The sequence below is a fragment of the Geotrypetes seraphini genome, chromosome 12, assembly GCF_902459505.1.
Source record: "Geotrypetes seraphini chromosome 12, aGeoSer1.1, whole genome shotgun sequence".
Lineage (NCBI taxonomy): Eukaryota > Metazoa > Chordata > Amphibia > Gymnophiona > Dermophiidae > Geotrypetes > Geotrypetes seraphini.
The window spans coordinates 21,358,502-21,384,297 of record NC_047095.1 but is presented as its reverse complement, the minus strand read 5'-3'; the positions used below and the strand labels follow the sequence as shown (position 1 = coordinate 21,384,297).

The 25,796-nt window shown below is 44.4% G+C and overlaps 1 protein-coding gene across 3 annotated transcripts in view; it reads right to left on the bottom strand.

Moving 5' to 3' along the window:
• ARHGAP29 (Rho GTPase activating protein 29) overlaps window positions 1-25,796 on the bottom strand; it is a 258,004-nt gene that overhangs the window by 172,908 nt on the left and 59,300 nt on the right. For all 3 annotated transcript variants that reach the window (XM_033915737.1, XM_033915739.1, XM_033915738.1), the window contains exon 3: window positions 2,647-2,790. In XM_033915737.1, coding sequence (XP_033771628.1) covers window positions 2,647-2,790 — 144 coding nt within the window. The remainder of the gene's footprint in view (window positions 1-2,646; window positions 2,791-25,796) is intronic.

Here is a 25,796-nt window from a genome sequence, read left to right as displayed (position 1 = left end):
AATAAGGCCACACGTCCCGCTACAGACAAGTGGAATGTGGTCCACAGTTGCAAATGCCTCAATGTGTCATCCAATAAAGGAGCTATATTACAAGTATATAAAGTGGTGAGGTCTCGAGGTAAAACATAAAAGGAATTGACCCCTTACTATTGCAAATGCAAGCAGTGCCTCACTTCCGGCTCACCACATAATTGTTTCCCATGTATTCACCTTTATAGGATCCCTAGGGACCCCTGAAGAAGACTTTTTGTCGAAACGCAGACCGTGTTGGGTCCTGTATCCCTAGCGGACTAGGACCTTTAAGGCTTTTATGTGGATGCTTTATTTTTATGTGGATGAAATTATTTTATGTGGATGATTTCAGTGTACCTTTGGAACTTTGACACTTTCAAATAAAGTCCATTTAGGAACATCGTCACTCCACAGAGTTTTTTTGGAGCTCTCGAGGTATCCACACCCCTAAATATTTAATGGAAGTAGGGGTCCAAGTAAATGGAAAATCACCATGCCAGGTATCCTGTTAGGAAGACGGAATCGCTAATGCTTTGGATTTTTGAAAATTAAGTGATAAACCCAAATAAAATCGGAATTCCTTAAGTGATTGCAGGACTGTATTTTTAAGACACTGGACTTAAGAAATGTGCTTCTTCAATATCTAGAGGTTACCAATTAGTTTAGACTCTATGACCACCTGTTTGTGCTAACTCATTTGAATAAGCAAGGCACGCCCACTTCCAAGGCCACGATTTCCAGATGGATTTGTAAGGCCATTTTGCCAGCCTACATTGTCTGTGGGGAAACAGTCCCCTGTTTCTGTTAAGGTGCATTTGACCAAAAGGGTAGCTTTTTCATGGGCTGAAGCTAGGGCAGTCTCTCCAGCGGAGATTTGTAGAGCTGCAACTTTATCCACTCTAAACACATTTGCAAAGTTTTACACAGTGGACATTGCGGCCAGAGAGGACACTGCCTTTTGGCTCTTCAGTATTACAGTCCAGTGGTGTCAGCCCGCTCTAGCTTTCTGGGACTGCTTTTCTACGTCCCGTTTGTTCAGAATGACACCTATTACACTGGATAAAGAGATTATAGAAACATAGAAACATGATGGCAGATAAGGGCCAAATGGCCCATCCAGTCTGCCTATCAACAGCACCATTATCTCTTCCTTTCTCTAAGAAATCCCACGCCTTCTTGAATTCAAACAGTCTCTGTCTCCACCACCTCTTCTGGGAGACTGTTCCACACATTTACCACCCTTTCTGTAAAAAAAAGTATTTCCTTAGATTGCTCCTGAGCCTATCACCTCTTAACTTCATCCTATGCCCTCTCATTCTAGAGCTTCCTTTCAAATGAAAGACTCGACTCTCGCGCATTTACACCATGTAGGTATTTAAATATCTCTATCTCCCCTCTCCCACCTTTCCTCCAAAGTATACAGATTGAGATCTTTAAGTCTGTCCCCATACGCCTTATGACAAAGACCTCTCACCATTTTAGTAGCCTTCCTCTGGACCAACTCCATCTTTTTTATATCTTTTTGAAGGTGCGGTCTCCAGAACTGTACACAATATTCTAAATGAAGTCTCACCAGTCTTATACAGGGGCATCAATACCTCCTTTTTCCTATTGGCCATTATGTTCTTACCCTAATATCTTTTCCAGTAGATAGGTGTGTCATTCTGGACCCCTGCCCTGTCCTTCCTATGCCTACCTACTGCCTCATTCTATTTAATCTTCTACAATTATATATCTTGGATGTCAGTCAACCCTTTGGGCCATAAAGAATTGCATATAGTCTGTTTTTTGCATCTACAGGGGTACTACATGAGCTCCTTTTGATGCTTCTGTTGGGTTTGGTTAATCTCCATCTATTCATTTATTAGAGCAGAACTATTGTGTGTTTGTTAAGTTTTCCCATTTTCCTTGCTTCACCTGTTCTTGGAGGAGTACTTGCATGCTTTGAAACTAACTGTAGGTGGCAGTAGAGATCTCAGTGAAGTAAGAGGGTTACAGAAAAAATCTGGAGTGGAATCCTTCTGCAAAGCTCAGGACAATGGGAAACTGCCCATTTGTCCAGAATGACACACCTATCTACTGGAAAAGATTATCAAGGTACTAACATAATTTCTTTATATTTTAATATTGTGTAATAATTATAATGTACATTTATCATTTTAAATTATAATCTACAGTGCTGTAAACTTCTGCCATATATTTTAATGACAGTATATCAAACTACTACCATACACAGCTTCCTCTTTACTCCCTTGCTCAACCCCTCTCTATACTCCTTTTATTCTCTTCTTACTTCATCACTGATTACTGCTCAGCTGTACTTTTCCAAGGCACACAGCCAGCTGGCTGGCACACTCATCTAGTGATATCCCCTTCACTTCAACCTACACAATTGTATTGCATAGGCTAGCCCATTTCCCCTTCTGTCTTGTTCCAAAACCCTGGCTGGATCCTGTTTATCCAGGGATTCAATATGGGCAGGCATAATTTTGGCCCACCTATGCCCAATGAACATACTTACTGGCCTAGACACACAACCACTACTAGGGTGAACTAAGTATATTTATATGTATAAAGTAGAAAGAATGTATAAAGTGAAGAATTTTAAAAAGCAATTGCATATTACATCCTTACCTTTCACCTTTGCAATGACCATTCCTGCAGCACCAAGAATATCGACTGAATTGAGGGCTTGATGTTTATTTATCACAGCTTTCAACACACGTAGCAGTTCACCCAGACGTTCATGGACAATTTGATGTAAACCATCTTGATTTTCTGTAATTGAAAAAGTATACAACCAAATTTATTTGGGTAATTTTTGGTATAATTGATTTCTACCCAAAATAGAGAAAATCTCATTTCTAGCTCACATAGGGCCTGTTTTACAAAGCCGTGCTAGCGACTGCAGCGCAGTAACGGCCCCGAAGCCCACAGAGATTTAAAGGTTTCGGGGCTGTTGCCATGCAGCAGCCGCTAGCGTGACTTTGTAAAACAGGCCCATACTTTTGTATTTCATTTCAAATAGCTCTAATCAAACATGTTTAGCCACCCTACAATAAAAACCTGCCGATACAAAAGATTCCTTGACAAACACTTGCCTTCCAAGTAAGTCTCCAGAACGACTGGCTAAGCAGCAGCATCATGCACTCCTCAACATACTTCAACTTCAGAAAACTAGTTAAAACCAACATGTTCAACCGATTTGTGACCAAGAATTCCTAGAATTTAAGTCTTCACTGCTTATCCCACATTGTATGACCAGCCCTTCTTATTGTAAATCGCCTCGACCTACTTTTTATTGTAAACCCGCCCCTACTATGTTACCTTATTCTGTACAAATATTCATGTACTCAGACTTCATTGTTTTTTTTTGCTGTATGTCCAGCTCTTCTTTATTGTAAACCGCCTCGAACTACTTTGGCTGTATATAAACAATAAAATTATTATTATTATTATTAAAAGGTAGTTATTTCCTGTTAAAAATCTATTTTTGATTACCGTATTTTCACGCATATAACGTGTGCGTTATACACGATTTTACAAACCGAGTATAACCATGTGCGTTATATTCGTGAGCGCGTTGTACACATTTTTTTTACATAGTTCCCCCTCCCCCGACATCCGATTCACCCCGCAGGACCGCTCGCACTCCCACCCCGAAGGACCGCTCGCACTCGAACCCACCCCCCCACCCCGAAGGACCGCTCGCACCCCGAAAGCCTCCCCACCCCCCACCCCCATCATGGAGAAGCTGCCTACCGTTGTCCTGCTGCTTCCTCTGCCGGCGGTCCAGCCCCTTCTCTGAGCCCTGCGTCTGCACTGCTTCCTCTTCCGGCAGTCCCGCCCTTTCTCTGACGTCTCGCGGGTTCGGCGGAGGTCAAAACACACCTCCGACTCATATAGCGCTTCGGTCACGTTCAATCATCTATCAGTTATTCAGTGATTTTGATCAAGACTGATCGTGTACTCGGTTTCTTGATCTATCAATCTGTAACTAACGCCTTATATACATCAATCAATTCCTGATCAAAATTTGTGATTTAACTGATATATGATTGAACATGACCGAAGCGCTTACGATTCGTGATGATACACCCCGCTTGTCCATAATTGGCTGCAGGTGATCACGCAACATCGCTTGGCCTATCTGTGCTGCAGGGTATTTGATGTGCACAGTAGTCGAATTGTAACTGTTGTGATGGTACGTCGTGTGATACCTATCTTAATATTTTAATCCCTTACTAACTATGTCGAGCAAAATACGAAAGTGGTCGGACAAATATGTACGATATGGATTCACATGTATAACGGAACGTGATGGGAGTCAGCGTCCTAATTGCATGATTTGCAATACCAAGTTGAGTAATTCTAGTCTAGCTCCGGCAAAACTAAGGGAACACTTCCTTAAGCTGCATGGAGATGGAAAATACAAGAACACAACGCTCTCTGAATTCAAGGTGAAGAGAGCAAGATTCGATGAAAAGGCTACTCTGCCTGTTCTCGGCTTTGTAACCATCAACAAACCGATCCTCACAGCATCGTACGAAGTTGCTTACCTGATCGCAAAGCAGGGCAAACTACACACCATTGGTGAAACACTCATAAAACCAGCTGTGTTGAAGATGGCGAATATCATGCTGGGAAAAGCGGCTGAAGTTCAGTTATCTGAAATTCCTCTTTCAAATGACATCAGCAGCAACAGAATAGAGGACATGAGCTAAGACATCTTGGCTCAAGTAGTTGCAGATCTGATTTCAAGCCCGGCAAAATTCAGCCTTCAACTCGACGAGACCACAGACGTTTCCAATCTAAGCCAGCTTGCAGTATTCATGCGCTATGTGAAAGACGACGTGATAAAGGAAGTTTTTTTATTTTGTAAGCCTCTTACAACAACAACTAAGGCAACTGATGTGAAGAAACTTGTGGATGACTTCTTCAAAGACAACAATCTTTCGTGGGATATTGTTTCTGCAGTTTGTTCGGACGGAGCTCCAGCCATGCTCGGAAGAAAGTCCGGTTTTGGTGCGCTAGTGAATGCCGATGCACCACACATCATTGTTACGCATTGCATTCTGCATAGGCATGCGTTGGCAACAAAAACCTTGCCTCCAATACTGGCAGAAGTTTTAAAAATTGTTGTGGAATGCGTGAACTATGTGCGAAATAATGCTCTGAAGCACCGCATCTTCAAGGAGCTGTGTAAAGAAATGGGATCTGAATTCGAGGTACTTCTGTACAATTCTAACGTTCGGTGGTTATCCCGGGGACAGGTGCTGAAACGTGTTTTTGCCATGCGTGTGGAATTAGCTCTGTTTTTGCAAGAGCAGCAACATTGTCATGCAGATTGCTTCAAAAATTCTGAGTTCATTCTCATTTTAGCATACATGGCTGATATCTTTGCAGCTCTCAATCATCTCAATAAGCAGATGCAGGGTGGTGGAGTCAACATCATCGAAGCGGAAGAAAACCTGAAAGCTTTTCAAAAAAAGCTACCATTATGGAAACGACGAACAGAAAACGATAACTTCGCAAACTTTCCCCTGCTAGACAACTGTGTAAGTAAGATCGAAGATGTATCTGGAATCGGAGACATTTCTGTACCCGCGGAACTGAAGCAAACTATTGCCACGCACTTAGATGAGCTTGCAAAGTCTCTCGACGGATACTTCCCTACAAGAGAGTCATATCCAGCATGGGTGAGACAGCCGTTCACGTTTAGTTTTGAGACAACAGATGTCAATGATGAATATCTCGATGAAATCATTGAAATTCAGCAGAGCCAGGTTCAACAGCAACTCTTCAGAACAACAACGCTCTCAACGTTTTGGTGTCAACAATTGGTAACGTACCCTGTTATTGCTAAGAAAGCTCTGGAAATTTTCATACCGTTTGTTACAACATATCTTTGCGAGCAATCCTTTTCGAGGATGCTGGACATAAAAACGAAGAAAAGGAACAGACTGTTGCGAAAATGACATGAGAGCCGCGCATTTCTGAACTGGTCTCTGAGAGGCAACAGCAGAAGTCACACTGATTTGCAGTAAATTTCATTATTATGTTATTATTATTCGAAATATAGGAGAACTTTTTTGTTTTCAAAATTGATGTTATTTTTTCCCTCACTGTATACCTATGTTTTGAATTTGTAAAAATCATATTTTATTTTTCCAATAAAGAAGGGTTCGGTGAACATGCATATGAAACTGGTGGGGTTCAGTACCTCCAACAAGATTAAGAACCACTGCTCTAAGTCTAACAAATATCAACAGAGTACCCCCGCCCAAGCTCCGCCCAAGCTCCACCCTAGACCCCACCCCCATAATATTAGTACTAATTATAATGCAATTTCTTCCATCCATTTTTCATATACACACAATATTGTCTTATTAATACTTAATGGTAACCACAAAATTAAAAAAAAACCACAAATGTAGAGGCAATGTGGTCAGCTCTGAAATCTACCCTACACGAAGCAACCAACCTCTACATAAAAACAGTAAGTAAACGGCGGAGGAACAATAAACCTCAGTGGTTCTCTGCGGAGATCTTGGACCTCGTAAAAAAGAAGAAAAAAGCATTTATCTCCTGCAAACAATCAGGAAAACGAGAGACCAAAGAAGACTATCTGGCCAAGTCTAGAGCCGTCAAAGCAGCAGTCAGAAAGGCCAAACTCCGGATGGAAGAGAATCTAGCAGAGAACATTAAAAAAGGGGATAAATCCTTCTTCAGGTATATCAGTGACAGAAAAAGGAATATGGACGAGATTGTGTGCCTTAAGAAACCAGACAGGAACTATGTAGAATCGGACTCTGATAAAGCTGAATTACTAAATGAACACTTCTGCTCAGTCTTTACCTGCGAGGTGCCAGGATCCAGTCCACAGCTGCAGACAAGGGAAAGCTCAGAAGTCCTGTTTTGAGATTTTGAGTTTACGTCCAGCAGCATCTACTACGAACTTTCAAGGCTCAAAGTGAACAAAGTCATGGGACCTGACAAACTACATCCCAGGGTGCTTAGAGAGTTGAGTGACGTCCTAGTGGAACCGCTATCTGCGATCTTCAATCTTTTCCTGAGTACAGGAAGAGTCCCAGTGGACTGGAAAACAGCTAACGTCATTCCACTCCACAAAAAGGGATGCAGGATGGAGGCTGAAAACTACAGACCGTGTCACATCAATAATGTGTAAAATTATGGAAACACTAATCAAACACAAACTAGATACGATCCTGAATGACGAGAATTTACAAGACCCCCATCAACATAGATTTACAAAGGGAAGGTCCTGCCAATCCAATCTGATCAGCTTCTTTGACTAGGTAACTAAAAAGCTGGATATGGGGAAGTCCCTGCATGTCGTGTACCTGGACTTCAGCAAGGCTTTTGATAGTGTCTCACACTGCAGGTTATTGAGCAAGATGAGTTTGATAAGATTAGGAGAAACATTAACTGCATGGGTAGAAGACTGGCTCAGTGGTAGACTTCAGAGGTTGGTAGTGAACGGTACTCTCTCCGAAACGTCAGAAGTGATCAGTGGAGTGCCAAAGGGTTCGGTCTTGGGTCCGATCCTATTTAATATCTTCGTAAGGGACCTGGCTCAAGAGCTTCGAGGGAAATTTGCATTATTCTCCGATGACGCCAAACTATGCAACATAGTAGGTAAAAGCACAGTGCCCGACTGCATGACACAGGACCTACTCTTACTGGAACATTGGTCCTCAACTTGGTAACTAAGTTTTAATGCCAAAAAGTGTAAGGTCATGCACCTTGGCAACAGAAATTCATTCAGAACTTACACCCTAAATGGTGAGACCTTAGCAAGAACTACAGCAGAACGGGACTTGGGAGTAATCATTAGCGAAGACATGAAGTCTGCCAATCAAGTGGAGAAAGCTTCATCCAAGGCTAGACAAATGATGGGTTGTATCCGAAGAAGCTTTGTTAGCCGGAAGACCGAAGTTATAGTGCCCTTGTACAGATCCATGGTGAGACCTCATCTGGAATATTGTGTACAATTCTGGAGACCGCATTATCAAAAAGATGTGCAGAGAATGGAGTCGGTTCAGTGAATGGCCACCAGGATGGTCTCAGGACTCAAGGATCTCCCGTATGAGGAAAGGCTGGTAAGTTGCAGCTATACTCACTCGAGTAGCGTAGAGAGAGGGGAGACATGTTCAAATATGTCACGGGCCGTATTGAGGTAGAAGAGAATATCTTTTTTCTTAAAGAACCTACGGCGACAAGAGGACATCCATTGAAACTCAGGGGTTGGAGATTTCATAGTGACACCAGGAAGTACTTCTTCACCAAAAGGGTGGTTGATCATTGGAATAGTCTTCCACTGCAGGTAATTCAGGCCAGCAGCACGCTGGACTTTAAGAAAAAATGGAATAAGCATGTGGGATCACTTGTTGGGCCGTGGCTCTTTTCTGCCGTCATCTTATATGTTTCTATGCAAAGAAAATGTTAATTATTTATACTCAGGGTTTTTTCCCAAAGAGGTCAAGGCAAATGACTTTAAAATATGCAACGTCACCTCAGCAATAACTACAGAAAAACAGAAAACTATAGTGCAAAATATAGACAGCAATATAAATTCTCAAAATGGACACATTTTGATCACTAAATTGAAAATAAAATAATTTTCCTACTTTGTTGTCTGGTGATTTCCTGAGTCTCTGGTTGCACTTCCTTCCGACTGTGCATCCAATATTTCTTTCTTTCTGTCTCCTGCATGCTTCCTCTCCTCCAGACCTCATTCCCTTCCCCAACCAACATCTTTCTCTGTCCCTCCATTAGTCCATTTCTCCCTACCTCATCCCCTGGAACACGTGCAGCATTTCTCACCATTGCCCACCAGCCCCATGCCCATTTCTCCTTCTATCAGCCCTCTCCAGCACCATGCCACATCTTTCTCTCCATCACTATGTCCAACATTCCTTCCCTTGCATCCCTTTCAATCTGTCGCTCTGTTCTCTCTCCATTCTCCACCACCATATCCAACATTTCTCACTCTCACCCCTTTCTACCTCTTTGTTTAAATCTGGCAGAATTCTGTGCATCTTGCCATCACTTCATTCTACTCCTAGATCCAACATCCCCCTCCTTCTCCCATTTCACCTCCTGCATCTCCTCTCATCTACCCCCATGCCCAACACCTCTCTCTCTCTCCCTTCCTTGTGCTGTGTCAAATCTCTCTATTCTTCTCCATGTACCATCTTTACTTCCTCTCCTCCATTATTTGCAATTTCTTCTCCCCTCACCATGCATGTCTCCCTCAACTCCCCCATCTTTCCTTCTCACCCTCCCCCTCCCTCTGTGCCACCAGATTTTCTTCCTCTTACCTCTTCCCTCCCCCTGTGCCATCAGATATCCTTCCTCTCCTTCCCTGTACTCCAAAGGCTTGCTTCTTCAGGTCGCGGTATTAGCAGTAACTCTCTCGTGCTACCTACTGCTAACCTGGAAGACTCCCCTCTGCCGCAAAGAAACTTCCGAGTCAGCAGCAGGCAGCGCGTGGGAATTGCTGTCGATACCGCGATGAGATTCAATGCCAATTCCCCCGCCTCCGATTTGATGCTGATTCACCCCCCTCTCCTGACCTAAAGCAGCCTGCAAAGGCTTCCCCTCTGCTGTGTCATCAGTGATGTCATTAGTGACGCAGCAGAAGGAAGACCCAAGCGGGCAGACCAGGAGCAGACTGTTTACCACTGCTACTTTAGGTTGGAGTCAGTGGCGAACCAAATCGCATCGAATTGGAGGCAAGGGGAAGAGGGGGGGGGGGAATCAGCAATCTTGTTGCGGTATCGACAGCAATTCCCACATGCTGCCTGCCTCTGACCCGGGGTGGTAGGTTACAAATCCATTCAATGAATCAGGCAGCACTACTGCATACCCCTAACAAATGGCTCGTGTACCCCTAAGAGTACGTGTACCACGTCTTGAGAAACGCTGCCTTGGTCTTTGTAAATTTTGATGGAATAAAAAATTGATTTATCTTTTACTTGTTCTATACCAGTCAGGATTTTGTAGACTTCAATCATATCTCCCCTCAGCCATCTCTTTCCAAACTGAATCTATTTGGTCTTTCCTCATATGAGATAAAGTATATGACAGAGAAATGGAACAATGTGCAGCAGCTCTAGAGGGTAAAATTGTTAACCTAAGTCTTGTTGGGTGGAATAACGTTCACAATGATCCTGTTTATGTGCTTGTGGAACAGAAGAGGTGAATGTCTTATTTGCTGCAGAGACAATTGATAGCTCAGGAAATGCATATGCAGTAGAATAGTTACAGACGAAGCAACAAAAGCTATAATAAATGTAAAGAAAAATTCAACTGTCTAATAAGCAATTTATATAAAAAATGTGGTCCAAAAACATACAAGAACAAAATACTGTATGAGAAACCCACACTTATTCAACTACAGAGTCTGTAGACACAGTTTTTAAAGAAGGTAGGAAAGCTTCAGATTGGGAGCATTACAACTCTCAACATGTCTCAGAGTAGCCTCCCCTCTTTAATCATAGGGGGGAAAAAAACAACCTTCCCCCTGCTTGTTAGTTCAGAATTCAATTGAACTCTCATTCAGTTGAAACAATGCATCACTTGTTAGTTCATAGTTCCTGATCCAGATATTCAATTGGACAATTAATCAGTTACTAGTTAGAATTTAGCCACCAGTGAATCTCACAGTGGTATATAGTAAACAGTTTCACAGCACAATTATCTTAATATAGCCAGACTCTCCAGGTTGCACTGGGAAGGGGAAGGCCCATCATTTTAAAGAGACTGGCCTGCCAGCAGGAGGGAGTGGGCATCCCCCTGCAAGTTTTCCAAACAAAGTTACAAGGAGGGTGTGTGGAAATTACAGGGGTGTCAGATTCAGTAGGAGGGGGCTCTATTTGGAGGGGTGCTGGGGTTCGGTTGGTAAGAAGGGAGAGGAATCGGGGATCTCCTTGCTGGTTCAGCTAAACTCAGCATGGGAATCCCCAATCAGGCAGGACTCCCCAAAACCTCAGTTTCAGGGAGACTGCCAGCTCAGCTGATCAGAGATTCCCCTGCCGTGATCAGCTGATGGAAAACTGTAGACTATTTTTGGGATCCCCCAGCAAAGACAGGCTCCAGAAACGTGGTGTCTCTCTGTGTGAATTGCACCTATATAAGTGCTTGAGGTGCAATTCTCTGACATTATCAGGTGATTGTCACACGATCGGTAGCTGCTTTAAAGGCAGCCGCCAACATGGTGCCAGTTAGAGAATCCGGGCATTAAATACATAAAAAAAAAAAAAGTTGTGATTGTAGCAGGACACTACAGTTTTCTTTCTGTATGGCCCGGTTCAGCACAGCCCATGCCCAGTACCAGTCCGCAGACCAGTGGTTGGGGACCCCTGCTGCAGAGTAAGACTTTTGAAGGTTTTCAAGTCAGTGATGAAACGCTGATAATCTCACTGCTTATGCCAGAAGTCATCTGAAAATGTTAATAAATTAAAGGCAGCTGGTATTAATGAAGTGCTGAATATTAATACAGATGCACCTGTTGTGCATTCTTTCAGTGATGAGATTGTTGAAAAGATGTTAAATAAACACATGAGGATAGTAGTGATGAAGACCTTGTAAATACCAGAGAAATAATCCCTATAGATCAGGGGTAGGGAACTCCGGTCCTCGAGAGCCGTATTCCAGTCTGGTTTTCAGGATTTCCTCAATGAATATGCATTGAAAGCAGTGCATGCAAATAGATCTCATGCATATTCATTGGGGAAATCCTGAAAACCCGACTGGAATACGGCTCTCAAGGACCGGAGTTCCCTACCCCTGCTATAGATGATATGGTGAAAATGTGTGTGACCAGTTAAATTACTGGCATGGAACAACGTGCATTTATCAGTGAGCATGAGTTATGGCAGTCTACTCGATTGAGGAGAGACTACTAAAAAAGAAACCTTTGTTAATTAGACACACCTATTTTATTTTACATCTGTCCTATATGAAAATTTGAGGCAGAGACATATCAGCCAGTGCAGGCGAGTTTGTGTTTAAAGTGCCTGAAGTGTTAAATGTTTGCCTGAAGTGTTAAATGTTTGCCTTATTTTCAAATAAAAGCTTGGTGGCAATTTTATGGTCTTATGGTCTGTCTTCTTACCCTGCTGATCATTCAGATTGGCAGCAGAAGAAGTGAGCACTCTATCAGATCTTTTCCTACCCCACTGGTAGGAGCATGTTTCCAATACCAGAAGCCCCACCCCCGACAAGAAATGGTGGTTCCTGCAGCCTTAAGGCCTGAAGACCAAGGAGGGCCTCTCCAATCTGCAGCAAGGATTCAGCAGGGTAGGAAGGGAGCATTCCATCCAGTCCCTTCCTACTCTACTAGCAGAAGCACTTTGCCAGTCCCAGAAGCCCCACCCAATGAGAAACAGTTATTCTTGCAGCCTTAAAGCCACAGGAACCAGGCGGGACTCTCCAATCTACAGCAAGAGATAGGGTAAGAAGGGAGTACTCTTTCCTACCCCACCAGCAGGAGCACATTGCCGGTCCCAGAAGCCCTGTCGCTGATGAGAAACCGCAGGTCCAGCAGCCTTAAAGTAACAAAACTCAGGTGGGCCTCACCAAAGGACCCTTTACACGGTCCTTCGTGCAGATCAAAGAGGACCGAAACAGAATTATGCCCAAACCCTTCCATAAAGTGTGCCAACTCCCTCCACCTTCATTAATCATTACCACTGGATTCCAACAGATCAACTATCTATATAATAAAACCGTAGGCGGCGCATGCGCAGTCTTATCAGCGTGCTTCCATGATCCGTATGTCCGTGGCCGCCAAGACTGCAGCATGCCCCGCGCTTACTACGGCCCCACCGCAGCTCAGTTCGGCACGGCGGTTTCCCCAGATAGGGGAAGCCGAAAAACTCAATCCCGCCTCATGGTCCTGCCGCCGCTCAAGAATCCCCCCCCCCCCAAATCCTCCTGCAACAGCCGCTACCGCTCCTGTTCAAAGCGGCCTGCTGAGGTTCGCGGCCGCTGTAACGAACCTCGCAGGCCGCTCTCCACATGGTAGCACGTTCCCTCTGACGCAATCGCGTCAGAGGGAACATACTACCGAGTTGGAGAGCGGCCTGCGAGGTTCGTTACAGCGGCCGCGAACCTCAGCAGGCCGCTTTGAACAGGAGCGGTTGCGGGAGGGGGGGGGAGTTTTAACAGGAGGAGTCGCCGAAAAAAAAACTTCAGCCGCAGCAGGCCAGCACACGGGAAGGGAAGGGGGAGGGGCCGAACGGAGCAGGGCAGCTCAAGGTAAGAAGGGAATGGGGGGTGGGGGAAAATGTTTCTACTACTCAGCAGGGACCTGGAGGGGAAGGGAAAACCGCTGCTGCTTCTGCAAAGGAAAGTGGTGGTAGGGGAGAGAAGGGAATGGGGGGTGGGTGGGGGAAAATGCTGCTACTGCTTCAGCAAGGACCTGGAGGGAAAGAGAAATACCGCTGCTGCTTCTGCAAAGGAAAGTGGGGGGGGAGAGAAGGGAATGGGGGGGTGGGTGGGGGGGAAATGCTGCTACTACTTCTCAGAGATCTGGAGGGGAAGGGAAATATCACAGCTGCTTCTGCAAAATAAAGTGGGGGGGAGAGAAGGGAATGGGGGGGGGGGGAAAATGCTGCTACTGCTTCAGCAAGGACCTGGAGGGAAAGAGAAATACCGCTGCTGCTTCTGCAAAGGAAAGTGGGGGGGGAGAGAAGGGAATGGGGGGTGGGTGGGGGGAAATGCTGCTACTACTTCACAGGGATCTGGAGGGGAAGGGAAATAGCACTGCTGCTTCTGCAAAGGAAAGTGGGGGGGGGGGGGGAGACACAGAAAGAAATACAGACAGACAAAGGAGGCTAGGGAGAGAGACAGACAGAAATAAAGACAGACAGGGGACCAGAGAGACACAGAAATAAAGACAGACAGGCAAAGGGTGCCAGGAGAGAAAAAAATTGCAGGAGGGAGAAAGACAGAAAGAAAGGAAGAAAGAAACAGGAGCAGGGAGAGAGACATAAAGAAAGAAAGACAGACAGCCATATATTCTAGCACCCGTTAATGTAACGGGCTTAAACACTAGTATAATCATATTCAAGCTAATCTGACTGAGACCATTTGCAGCAGCTCTATTCCACCTGAGATGCCAAACCCAACTTTGGACCAGGACTGGGGAGTCGGGTGTAGGAGCTTGCTCCACCATTACACACACACACCCTCCTACCCAAGAGACATAGCAATACCAGCTAGAAGAGCAGATTGAGTCAGAAATCCATTTGGAGCGGCACAACTTCACCTAAGCTGTCTGATCTGACTTTGGACTTAGACTGGGGAGTTGAGCATGGGAGCTCACTCTACCCCTCCCTCCAACCAGGAGACGTAGTGGTGTCTATTAAGGCACTGCGCCCAGCAGCACACAGTCACTCAGCAAATTGCCTAAGCAGTGTTCACCCCAGAAATTTATTCCAGCAGGGTGGCATGAAAAATTAGCCAGGTAGGGCAGGACGGGACGGAGAAATTTGGTGGTGGGGAAAATTAAATGTGCACTATTTTTATTAGTTAATTGTTATTATTTTCCAATGCTCAATATGACTTTCTTTTTTAAGGTTTGACACTTAAGCAGTGTTCTTAGCATTTAAGCCACACTTGAAAAAAAAGTAATAAAGATCCTTTTATTCTGAATAATTCCTGGTCAGTATCAAACCTTCCATTTCTTTCAAAACTACCGTACTTGAGAGTGGTATTCAACCAACTTCAAACTCATGTTGAATCAGTTAATGCTTTGTATCCCCAGCAATCTGGTTTTTGTTTAAGACATAGCACAGAGACAATATAGTTCCTGCCTTAGGGCTCCTTATGCAAAGCTGCGATAGCAATTCTGCCATAGCAGAACTCAAGCCCATAGGGATTAAATGGACTTTAGTGCATTTGCCATGGGAGAATTGCTAGTGTGGCTTTGTAAAATGGGCCCTTATTGAGTGAACTACATAAGTCACCTAGACCAGTGTTTCTCAGCTTCTTCAAGCCAAGCACCCCCCATCTAACCAACTGAGTACCCCAGCCTAAGCTCCGCCCCTGACCCCACCATAATAGTACTAATTTTAATGCAATTTCTTCCATTAACTTTTCATGTATACACAATATAATCTTATTACTTCATAATGGTAACCACAAAATTAAAAAAAAAAAACAAAACAACCCAAAGCACACTGAATGCAGAGAAAATGTTAAGGCAGATGACTAAAATATGCAATATCACCTCAGTAACAACTATAAGAAAATAGACAAATATAGTGCAAAATATAGATAGCAGATTATAAACTCTCAAAACTGACATATTTCGATCACAAAATTGAAAATAAAATCATTTTTGCTATTTTTCTTGTCTGGTGATTTAATTAGTTTTTTTTTTTTTTTTTTAAGATTTTAATATTTATTGTTGCCCAGTGTAAAAAAACAGTTTCCTTTTGAACTAGGGAAACATTATCAAACAGCATTCAGCCCAGTTGGAGAGGTAGATGTTAAGATTTGACTACAGTAACAGTTGACTACACAAACTTGGCACATCATTACACTGCTGAGCTCTTGTAAGTCTTCATCTTGGGGCATTCTTTCTTGCAGTGGCTGCTACTAGTGACACAGCATAGTCCACTTCCTTCTGACAGTGCATCCAACATTTTTTTCTCTCTCCTGCATGCTTCTCCTCCAGACCTCATTCCCTTCCCCAACCAACATCTCTCTCTGTCCCTCCATGAGTCAACTTTTCTTCCTCTCTCCTCCACCCCCCCATTGGCAACATGTCTTCCTCTCTCTCCCTCCTCTGTTATGATCTTGCATCTCTCTGTTCTTCCTCAGGGTCTCCCCCCCCTCTGTCTGCATACTTCCCATAGTCCAGCATCTACATCCTGTCTTTCCCCTTTGGTCTATCTCCCTTTGTCTGTCTTCTGCTTACAACACCCACCCACTCCCATGTATAGCATTTGTTCTCCTTTCGTCCAAGTCTTTCTCTACCTCTCTCTCTTCCTCCTTCCCTCCCTGGTTCAGAATCTTTCCACCTCTGCAGTCTCTTTCTCTCTCTTCCCTCTATACACCCCCAAGTCCAACATCTGCCCCCTCTCTTCTGCCTCCCCTTTGTTTCAGGTTTCTCCCTTTCTCTCTATCTTCCTTCTGTTAACATTTCAAGTCCTCCCATCTTTGTTCCAGGTCTTTCTGTCTCTCTCACTATCTTTGTCTTCCCCCTCCCCAGGGCCTGGCATCTCTCCCCCCTCAGCTCAGGGTGTTTCCCCTATCTACCCCCTCTAGTCCAGCATCTGCCCTGTCTTCCCCCTCCCTTTTGTTTCAAGTCTGCTTTCCCACCCCTCCTCAAGGTCCTTTTCTGTCTCTCTCTCTTCCCCCACCCAGTGTCCAGATCCAATACAAGGAGCTTGTTCAATATTGGGAGTCATCTGAACCCATCGGCACCTATGAGCTGCCTCCTATGAAAATGGCAACTCGTGTGAGAGTTTTGCTCTCAGTACCTTCAAAACGCATAGATCTAATTAGCCCCTGAAAACCCGACTAAGAGTGCTCCAAAGACTGGGCTCAGAACCACTATGTTCCATTATAACGTTTTCCAGGCACAGCCCAGGAGAATACCTATTACAACACTAAAGAGGCATGAGCCAAAAATAAAATATATAAAACCTGGAGTCACTGCATATTTTGTCCCTCGCTGGCTCCCCAGTTAGTCAGGTCACTCACTTCACCTTGCTTTGAACCTTGCCACCGTCCAGCACCATCTGCCTCTCGCGAGGAATTTGAAACCGTACACGCTGCAGAGCTCCGCTCCTTCCCCTACCCTTCTCGAGTTGCTCTCAAAGTCTCGCTAACTTGCAAGACCAGCCCAAAAGCTGCGGGCCGCTTGAAAAATGAGTATAGAAAAAGTAGTGAGCACGAGCATGGTTAGTGACAGGGAATAAGGGGCATGAGCGAGGAATGCACTTTCAGGTTACGGGCTTCTGTATGCCAGTGGCTAGACTAAGATATTAGGACATGCCCCCCTGCCTTGTGTTTCCCCCTTCTTCCTGTCCGACAGCTGCGTGCTTTCAGGCATGTAACAAAACAAAAACAAAACAGACAAGGGGGAAACTACAACTCCCGTGATGACTCAGGGTTTGGGTGACCGCTTGCGTCCTGAAGCTGGTGGTGATGAGTAAAGATAGACGCTGGGGAGCAGCGGTATCTGGACTAGATGCAAAGCCTGGGACTGCTCTGCTCTCCTGTGTTTTGTTTCCGAACTTCAGCCGCCTCCCCCCTTCCTCACTCGCCGCCCCGTGCCCCCAGCCTGAGCTAATAACAAGCGGGGAAGGGCAGCTGTCATGACAGAGCAGAACCTGGGCACTAAGCAGGCCAAATCTAACGAGAAAAGAAACCCCTCCACAGACTATCAACTTAACCCTGGTGCTCAAAACAATTGTGACTTGGATTTGTTTTGTATCAATAATAGCCAGTAAGATGCTTGATCACAGAGTACACTGTAAACAGACATCTTGCAATATTAGTGTTTGGTCAGGTATTATTACGCACATAATACTATTCCAGGGGTGGGACCGCAGCAGAGGAAACAGATGGGCGCTCACCTAAATTAGGCCTAGATTCACCAACCTACCCGAATCGGAACAATCCGTTTCAGATTTGGGCAGGTCTGACTGATTCACAAATCAGTCATATTCAAATGGGGGCGGAGAAACACCCCCATTTGCGAGCAGGGATCGCAAATATGCGATCCCCACTCATGCACAGACCCTGACAGTAGTGACAGGAGAAGCAGCCTCGTGTCTCTGCTGTCAGGGCTTGTAATTTTTTTTTTTTTTTTAATCGGGCAGATATTTTGCGTGTTTTACACATGCAAAATATCTGCTCGTTTAAAAAAAAAATAAAGCCCCCCCAGAACTGCTTTCTCCCTCCCAAAACCCCTGCAAAATACCTACCCCCCAAACGCGGCCCTGCTAGGCCGACAGGACGGACAGACGGCCGGGCCCGGCCCACCCGCTCCCCCCTACCTTTAAGAATCATTGGGAGCAGGAGGGGTACTCATTCCCTCCTGCTCCAGGCCTCCTCCGAGGCCAGTAGGATGACTGGGCAAAGCCCATTTCCTCCTCGTACCTTAATATTGTTGGGAGCAGGAGGGATTCTCAGCCCGTCCTGCTCCACGCCTCCTCCAACGATGAGTGCGGCCTTAGGCCATGCCCCGATGCATCATCTGATGCACAGGGAGGGGCCTAAGGCCATGATTGGCTGAGGCGCCCCAGGCCCCAGTGCATCAGTGTGCAGGGGCATCGGAAGTGCGAGGGAGCATCGGCACGGGGGGGGGGGGGGGGAGCAGCGCATGCCATGATATTTTTTTTAAAAAAATTTTAACTTTTTTACATAGGCCAGGACCTCTGGTTTTAACCCACGGGTTAAAACCATGGGATCGTAGTGTGAAGAAGGGTAGGAGAGGTTCAGGGTGGCAGGCAGGAGAAATCTGGGGACGAGCAGGGCAGCGATTCGGGGCAGAGCAGGCAGGAAAGATCAGGGAACAACATCGGGGCGGCAGGCAAGAGAGATTCAGGGCCGGCAGAGAGCAGGAGAGTAGGAAAGACGTTTGCGACTTGTCCCCAGCAGTCGCTTTTTCTGAGCCCAGTCAGATTTGAAAAAATGGTTAGTGATTCGCATCCCTGCCTATTTTGCATGCCGCTATACAGGTTAGTGAATCGTGTATACCGATCGGTTTGCTTAGTGAATTTGGGCCTTAGCCAGGTGGAGTGCCCAGCTAAAAGACGTTAGGGAGGATACTGCCTAAAGCACAAACCAAAGGCGTGTTCTTTAGCACACACCTTTGAACAGCAATGACCAGTGACCAGAGAATAAAGAGTCCCTCAACCACCTAATACCTAACTCTTTTTACCTCCCAAGAAGCTTAACCTTCAGAACTTCACAGCTCTCCAAACCCATCCTCCACAATTTTAAGTAATACGAATTGCTTATTTTCACTAATTATATTTCTATTTGGCTTTACCAATCTAGGTAATACCCAAAACACAACAATGAAACATAACATAGAAACATGATGGTAGATAAAGGTCAAATGGCCCTTCGAGTATGCCCATCTGCAGCAAACATTATCTCTAAGCGATCCCACGTGCCTATCCCAAGCTTTCTTGAATTCAGACATAGTCTCTGTCTCCGTCACCTCATCCTATGCCCTCTCATTCCACAGCTTCCTTTCAAATGAGACTCGACTCATGTGCATTTACATCACGTAGGTATTTACACGTTTCTATCATATCTCCCCTCTCCTGCCTTTCCCACAAAGTGTGCAGATTGAGTTCATTAAGTCTGTCCCCATACACCTTATGACAAAGACCACACACCATTTTAGTAGCCTTCCTCTGGACTGACGCCATCCTTTTTATATCTTTTTGAAGGTGCGGTCTCCAGAATTATACACAATATTCTAAACTAGTCTTTAAGCCCGTTACATTAACGGGTATTAGAATATATGTCTGTATGTATGTCTTTCTTTCTGTCTCTTTCCCTGCCCCTGTTTTTCTTTCTGTTTCTCTCCCTGCCACTGTCTGTCTTTCTTTCTGTCTGTTTCTCTCTCCCTGGCCCCCTTTGTCTGTCTTTCTCTCTCCCTGCCCCTATGTCTTTCTTCCTTTCTTTCTGTCTCCCTACCGCTGTTTCTGTCTGTCTTTCTTTCTATCTGTCTCCCTGCCCCCTATGTAGCAGCAGCATTTCTCCCCCCCCCATTTCCATGTGCAGCAGCCGCAGCATTCCCTTCCCATCCATTTCCCTGTGCAGCAGCATTTCCCTCCCCCACCGCACTCTCCTGTGCAGCGGCATTTCCCTCCCCCACACTTCCCTATGTAGCAGCCGCAGCAGCATTCCCTCCCCCTCCATTTCCCTGTGCATCAGCATTTCCCTCTCCCACCCCACTTCCCTGTGCATCAGCATTTCCCTCCCCCTCCCCGTCCCTGTGCATCAGCATTTCCCTCCCCCTCCCCGTCCCTGTGCAGCAGCAGCAGCATTCCCCCTCCCCGTCCCTTCCCAGCAGTTGGTTGTTTATAGCCAGCTCCCTTAGTCCCTTGCCAGAGTTACTTTTAAGTTTAAAGCTGCCACAGCGGCTCCTCTCATGATCCCCGCCAGCGTCGGAAGCCTTCTCCAACTCAGGTGCAGCTAGTGAGAGGAGCTGCTGCTGCAGCTTTGAACTTAAAAATAACTTTGGCCAGGGAGTGTAAGGGAGCCGGCCAGATCGCGGGCCGCAGAACATTACCTGGGGGCCATGAGTGTGGGGTCGTTGTCTAGTTGGAGTGAGGTCGGGAGGGGGGAGTTGCGTACGTGTATCCCTGCTTAAAGTGCCTCGCATGCGCAAAAGAAACCATTGCTGAGTCCTTCTACTGCACATGCGGGGCCACGGACCTACAGATCACGGAACACGCAGGTAGGAGTGCGCATGCGCGCTTAGGGTATTATTATTAGTGATGAGGTCTCACCAAAGTCTTATACAGGGGCACCTCCTTTTTCCTACTGGCCATACTTCTCCCTATGCAACCTAGCATTCTTCGAGTTTTTGCCATCACCTTTCCAACCTGTTTGGCCACCTTAAGATCATCACATACAATCATACCCAAGTCCCGCTCTTCTGTTGTGCACATAAGTTCTTCACCCCCTAAACTGTACCGTTCCCTCTGGATTTTGCAGTCCAAATGCATGACCTTGCATTTCTTAGCACTAAATTTTAGCTGCCAAATTTCAGACCATTCTTCAAGCTTCGCTAGGTCTTTCTTCATGTTATTTACACCATCCGGTGTGTCTACTCTATTGCAGATTTTGGTGGTATCCACAAAGAGGCAAATCTTACCCAACAACCCTTCAACAATATCATTTATAAAAATGTTAAAAATAACAGGCCCAAGAACAGAACCTTGAGGCACACCACTGATAACATCCCTTTCCTCAGAGCGATCTCCATTGATCACTACCCTCTGTCGCCTTCCACTCAACCAGTTCCTGACCCAGCCCGTCACTTTGGGACCCATCCCAAGGGCACTCAGTTTATTTATTAGACATCTGTGTGGAACACTGTTAAAGGCTTTGCTAAAATCTAAATACACCACATTTAGATTTTAGCAAAGCCTACAGGGTGACATTCTTGAAAAAAGCCATGCACAAGGGTTCGAATACAAGCCATCAAGTATCAGTTGAAGACTCCTTTGTGGAAATCCTGTCCAGATTGGAGGGCAAATCTGCTGCACCCCTTCAGGAAGCGCACCACATCTGGAAGAAGCCAAGGAAGAGAGACACTCGGCCCCTGGAACAGGCAATGGCCACCACCTGAACTTTGAGGGAAATGAATGTTAACCCTGTAGATACTGCGTCCTGAAGAAAGTCAAGAATGTGCGACAGGTAAGCCTGAGAAAGGGAAAAGACCCCACCGACTACACCAAGACCCAAATACTCTCCAAACTCTGGCATAAGTTGTGGACACAGATCTCTACCTGGCCTGCAGTAGGGTAACCCTAACCTATTCCGAAAATAGCCAGGCCGCAAGACCAAAGTGGGAGGGATCCCCCTCCGAACCAGACCCTGCATCAGCAAGTACAGCGTCACTGGAAGAACGATGGGAAAACCCGTCGTCAGACCTAGCAGATCCGCATACCATAGATGGCAAGGCCAATCCAGAGCCACAAAGACTACCATTCCCCTGAAGCGAGCAATGCAATGCAACACCCGGCCTATAATCAGCCAGGGATGAAAAACATACATAAGGCTCCCCGAAGGTCACGGAAGAGCCAACTTGTCCACCCGCTCTGAATTTGGTTCCCGATGTCAGCTGAAAAAACGAGGGAGTTTCGCATTGCAAACCAAGGCCATGAGGTCCAACTCTGGAAACCCCTACCAAACTATGAGTTGGAACACTTCCTGGGCCAGTTCCCAATCCCCTGGGTCTAGAAGATGATTTCTGCTAAGAAAGTCTGCTCGAACATTGGCCGTCCCTGCAATGTGAGCCACCGACAGAAAACGGAAAAACTCGGCACACAGAAGCAGAATCCGTGCCTCCTGAGCTAGTTGCGGTCTTCCTCATGCTCCCTTGCCTGTCGATATAGGCGAACACCGTGTCACTGTCTGAGAGGACCCTGGTTAGCCCGCCCTGAATCAGAGTCCGAAACGCCAGGAGAGCCAGTCTGATCATTATTTGCAGAAGACTGAAGGACCACTGAGCCTCCTCCTGCGGCCACACTCCCTGCGTCGAAGCCTGCAGGCACTGAGCCCCCCCAGCCCATTCGGGTGGTATCCATCGTGACCACCAGCCATGCCGGGGTCACAAGGGGCATCCCCTTGAACAGAATGGCACTGTCCATCTACCAATCCATGCTTTACAAGGCCTGGGGTGTCCATCGGAGGACCCGCTTGTAATCCTGAGACACTGGAGACCATCGGGAAAGAAGAAACTGCTGAAGAGGCCTCATGTGAAAGCGGACCCAGGGGAACACCTACAGAGCCACCATAGAGCACAGCACATGGACAAAATCCCACTCCCAGGGACGTGACACCTGAGTCAGCAGCCGAATCTGCGACTGCAACTTCTTGCCCCTGTCCTCAGGCATAAAGACTCTCTCCTGGGCTGTGTCAAATAGTACTCCTAGGTGCACAAATGATTGAGAAGGGATGAGGGAACTTTTCGGAAAGTTTACTACCCAGCCCAATGACTGAAGAAAAAAAAAAAAAAAAAAAACCACCCTCTGAGTTACCTGCAGACTTTGACAGGAAGAAGCCGGGATCAACCAATCATCCAGGTAGAGATAAACCCAGATGCCCTCCTTTTGAAGAAAGACTGCCACCACCACCTTTGAAAAAGGTGCACAGTGCCCTAGCCAAGCCGAAGTCAGCGCCTGAAATAGATAATGCTGACTGAGAATCACAACACGAAGCCTCCTGGAGATCGAGAGCCGTAAAAAAGTCGCCCAGCTGAACCGCAGCAATCACTGACCTCACTGTCTCCATTCTGAAGAGTTTGGCATGGAGATAGTTCAAGTTCAAGTTCAAATTTATTTGATAAATCGCCTATTAATAACATTCTAAGCGATGAACAATAGTAAAATAAAGTAAAAGAAAACAAACAAATTTTAAAACAACTTTAAAACAATTTTTAAGACAATGTGTTAGACAACAGATATTATTAAGAGACAGGTAAAAAGTCAAAGTGCTAGAAAGTTTCTTTTTACATGTGGCTTAATGACAAACATGATACAAAAGGGAAAAAGGGAAAATTTACAATATTTTAAGCAAGAAAAAAACATAAAAGGATAAAAAACATAGGGAAGGGGAAAGTAATTTTAAAAAGAGATACTCCTTAGTTTAGTCATTTAGTTATTAAAAGCGTCGTTAAATAAAAATGTTTTTAAAAGTTTTTTAAAAGAGAGAAGGTCTTTTTCCTGTCTAATATACAGTGGTACAGCATTCCAGGTTTGAGGAGCTAAAACAGAGAACATTTCATTTCTCTTTGTTCCCACTATTTTTAGGGATGGAACCGATAGTAAACCTTGGGATGATGATCGGAGAGAATGAGATGAATGATACGGAGTGATCATTCTAGATAAAAATTGTGGTTCATTAAATAATAGTATTTTGAATTCCAGAAATGCTATTTTAAAGGTAATTCGATGATTGATGGGCAACCAATGAGACTTAATTAATAGTGGTGTTACATGGTCATATTTTTGTGCTTTGTGAATAAGTTTTACTGCTGTATTTTGTATTATTTGTAGTCTCTTCTTTTCTTTTTGCGGTATATTAAATAATAAAGAGTTACAGTAATCTAATCTAGAAATAATCATGGAATGAATAAGAATATTGATGGATTTGGGTTCTAAGAAAGCTGAAATAGATCGAATCAGTCGGAGTTTATAAAAACAGGACTTAACAATGTGATTAATGTGGTCATGAAAAGAGAGGTTAGTATCAATAATTACACCTAGAATTTTCAGCTTAGTTACTGATTCAATAGGAGTGTTATCAATTGCAAATGAAGAAGTTGGAAAGATATCTTTTCTCCAAGTGAAGAACATAGATTGAGTTTTCTGTAGGTTTAATGACAATTTGTTAAGACTAAGCCAATTTTTTATTGTGTCCAGTTTGGTATTGATTGATTTGATTTCTTCATCATTTTCAGGGTCAAATGGGTGAAGAAGTTGAATATCATCGGCGTAGGAAAATGAGGTAAAGCCCAAAGATTGACAGATAGTAAGCAGAGGAGACAGAAAGATGTTAAATAGAAGAGGTGACAAGATAGATCCCTGAGGAATTCCAAAAGAAGAGGAATAAGAAGTAGAGCGATCATCTTTAATTATGACCGTGGAAGATCGATTAGAGAGAAAAGAAGCAAACCAGTTTAGAACCTTTCCACCAATGCCAAAAGATTCCAAACGATTAAGTAATAGAGCGTGATCAATAGTATCAAACGCCACAGATAGATCTAAAGAAAATAGAGAAACCGATTTGTGATGATCCAAGAAATAATGAATATTAGTTATAAGGCCTAACAAGGAGTATTCTGTATTGTGGTGTTTACGAAATCCCGTTTGATTAAGGTGCAGTGCGTTTGTAGATTCAATAAAATCAGAAAGCTGTTCGAAAACCAGTTTTTCGGTGATTTTTGCTAAAAAGGGTAAGTTAGAGATAGGGCGATAGTTGGATACGTCTTCACGGTTAAGATTATGGTTTTTTAGTATCGGTGTAACTATAGCTTTTTTCCAATTGGTAGGGACAGTGGCTGTAAGCAAACTATTTTTAATGAGTAAATGTATGAAGGGGCCAAAACAGGCAAAACATTTTTTCAGGTAAAATGGGTGGATTAGTTCGGAACGTGAACTTTTTATTTTAATTCTTTGGAATACTCCTTCTATGTCTTTTAAAGATGGAATTGTAAAATTTGTACATTTGGACATAGGTATGGAAGAACAAGAGTTACTGGATATGGGCTCATCAAGATTGTTTGTAATAAACGTTTTTCGTATGAGAGCAATTTTCTCACAAAAATAATCGGCCAAATCTTGAGCTTTGGGAACAGATTCCGAATTATTATTTTTATTTTTAAACTCTGGAGTAATGGATTTGAGAATAGAAAATAATTCCGAGCTATTTTTAGCCTTAAGGATTCTTTTTGAGTAAAAGGTTTTTTTTGTTTGATTGATTTTTGTTTTATAAAAAAGTGTGCCTGTTTTTATGGGTGTTTTTGATAGACGCCATTTTCTTTCTAGAGATCGGAGTTGTGTTTTTAAAAGAGATAATTCATCTGAGTACCATGGATTACGCAATTTGCGGGAAGGAATAGTTTTTGAGATTGGAGGAGCTTTGTCATTCAAGAAAGATTCTAATGAGGAATTCCAGTAAAGTAATAGATCATCAATAGATTCAAAATTAGGAATGATTTTGGAGGAACTGAAAAAAGGAGTGATATCGTTAGTTTCTAATTTTGAGAGGTCTCTAAATGTGATATTTTTTAAAGGTTCAGAGAGAGTTTTTATATCTATAGGACGTGAGTAATGGCAATTGAAAGAGATAAAGTAATGGTCTGACCATGGTACAGGGGAAATAAGGGGTACTGAATAGGATAAAAGTTGAGATTTGGATGTAATAATCATATCAAGTGTATGCTTTGAAGAATGAGTGGGTTCCCTAATGTGAGTTACCAGGTCTAAAGTCTTGATGAAATGTAACATGTCAGATTATTAGGGTTATCAAAATGAATATTGAAG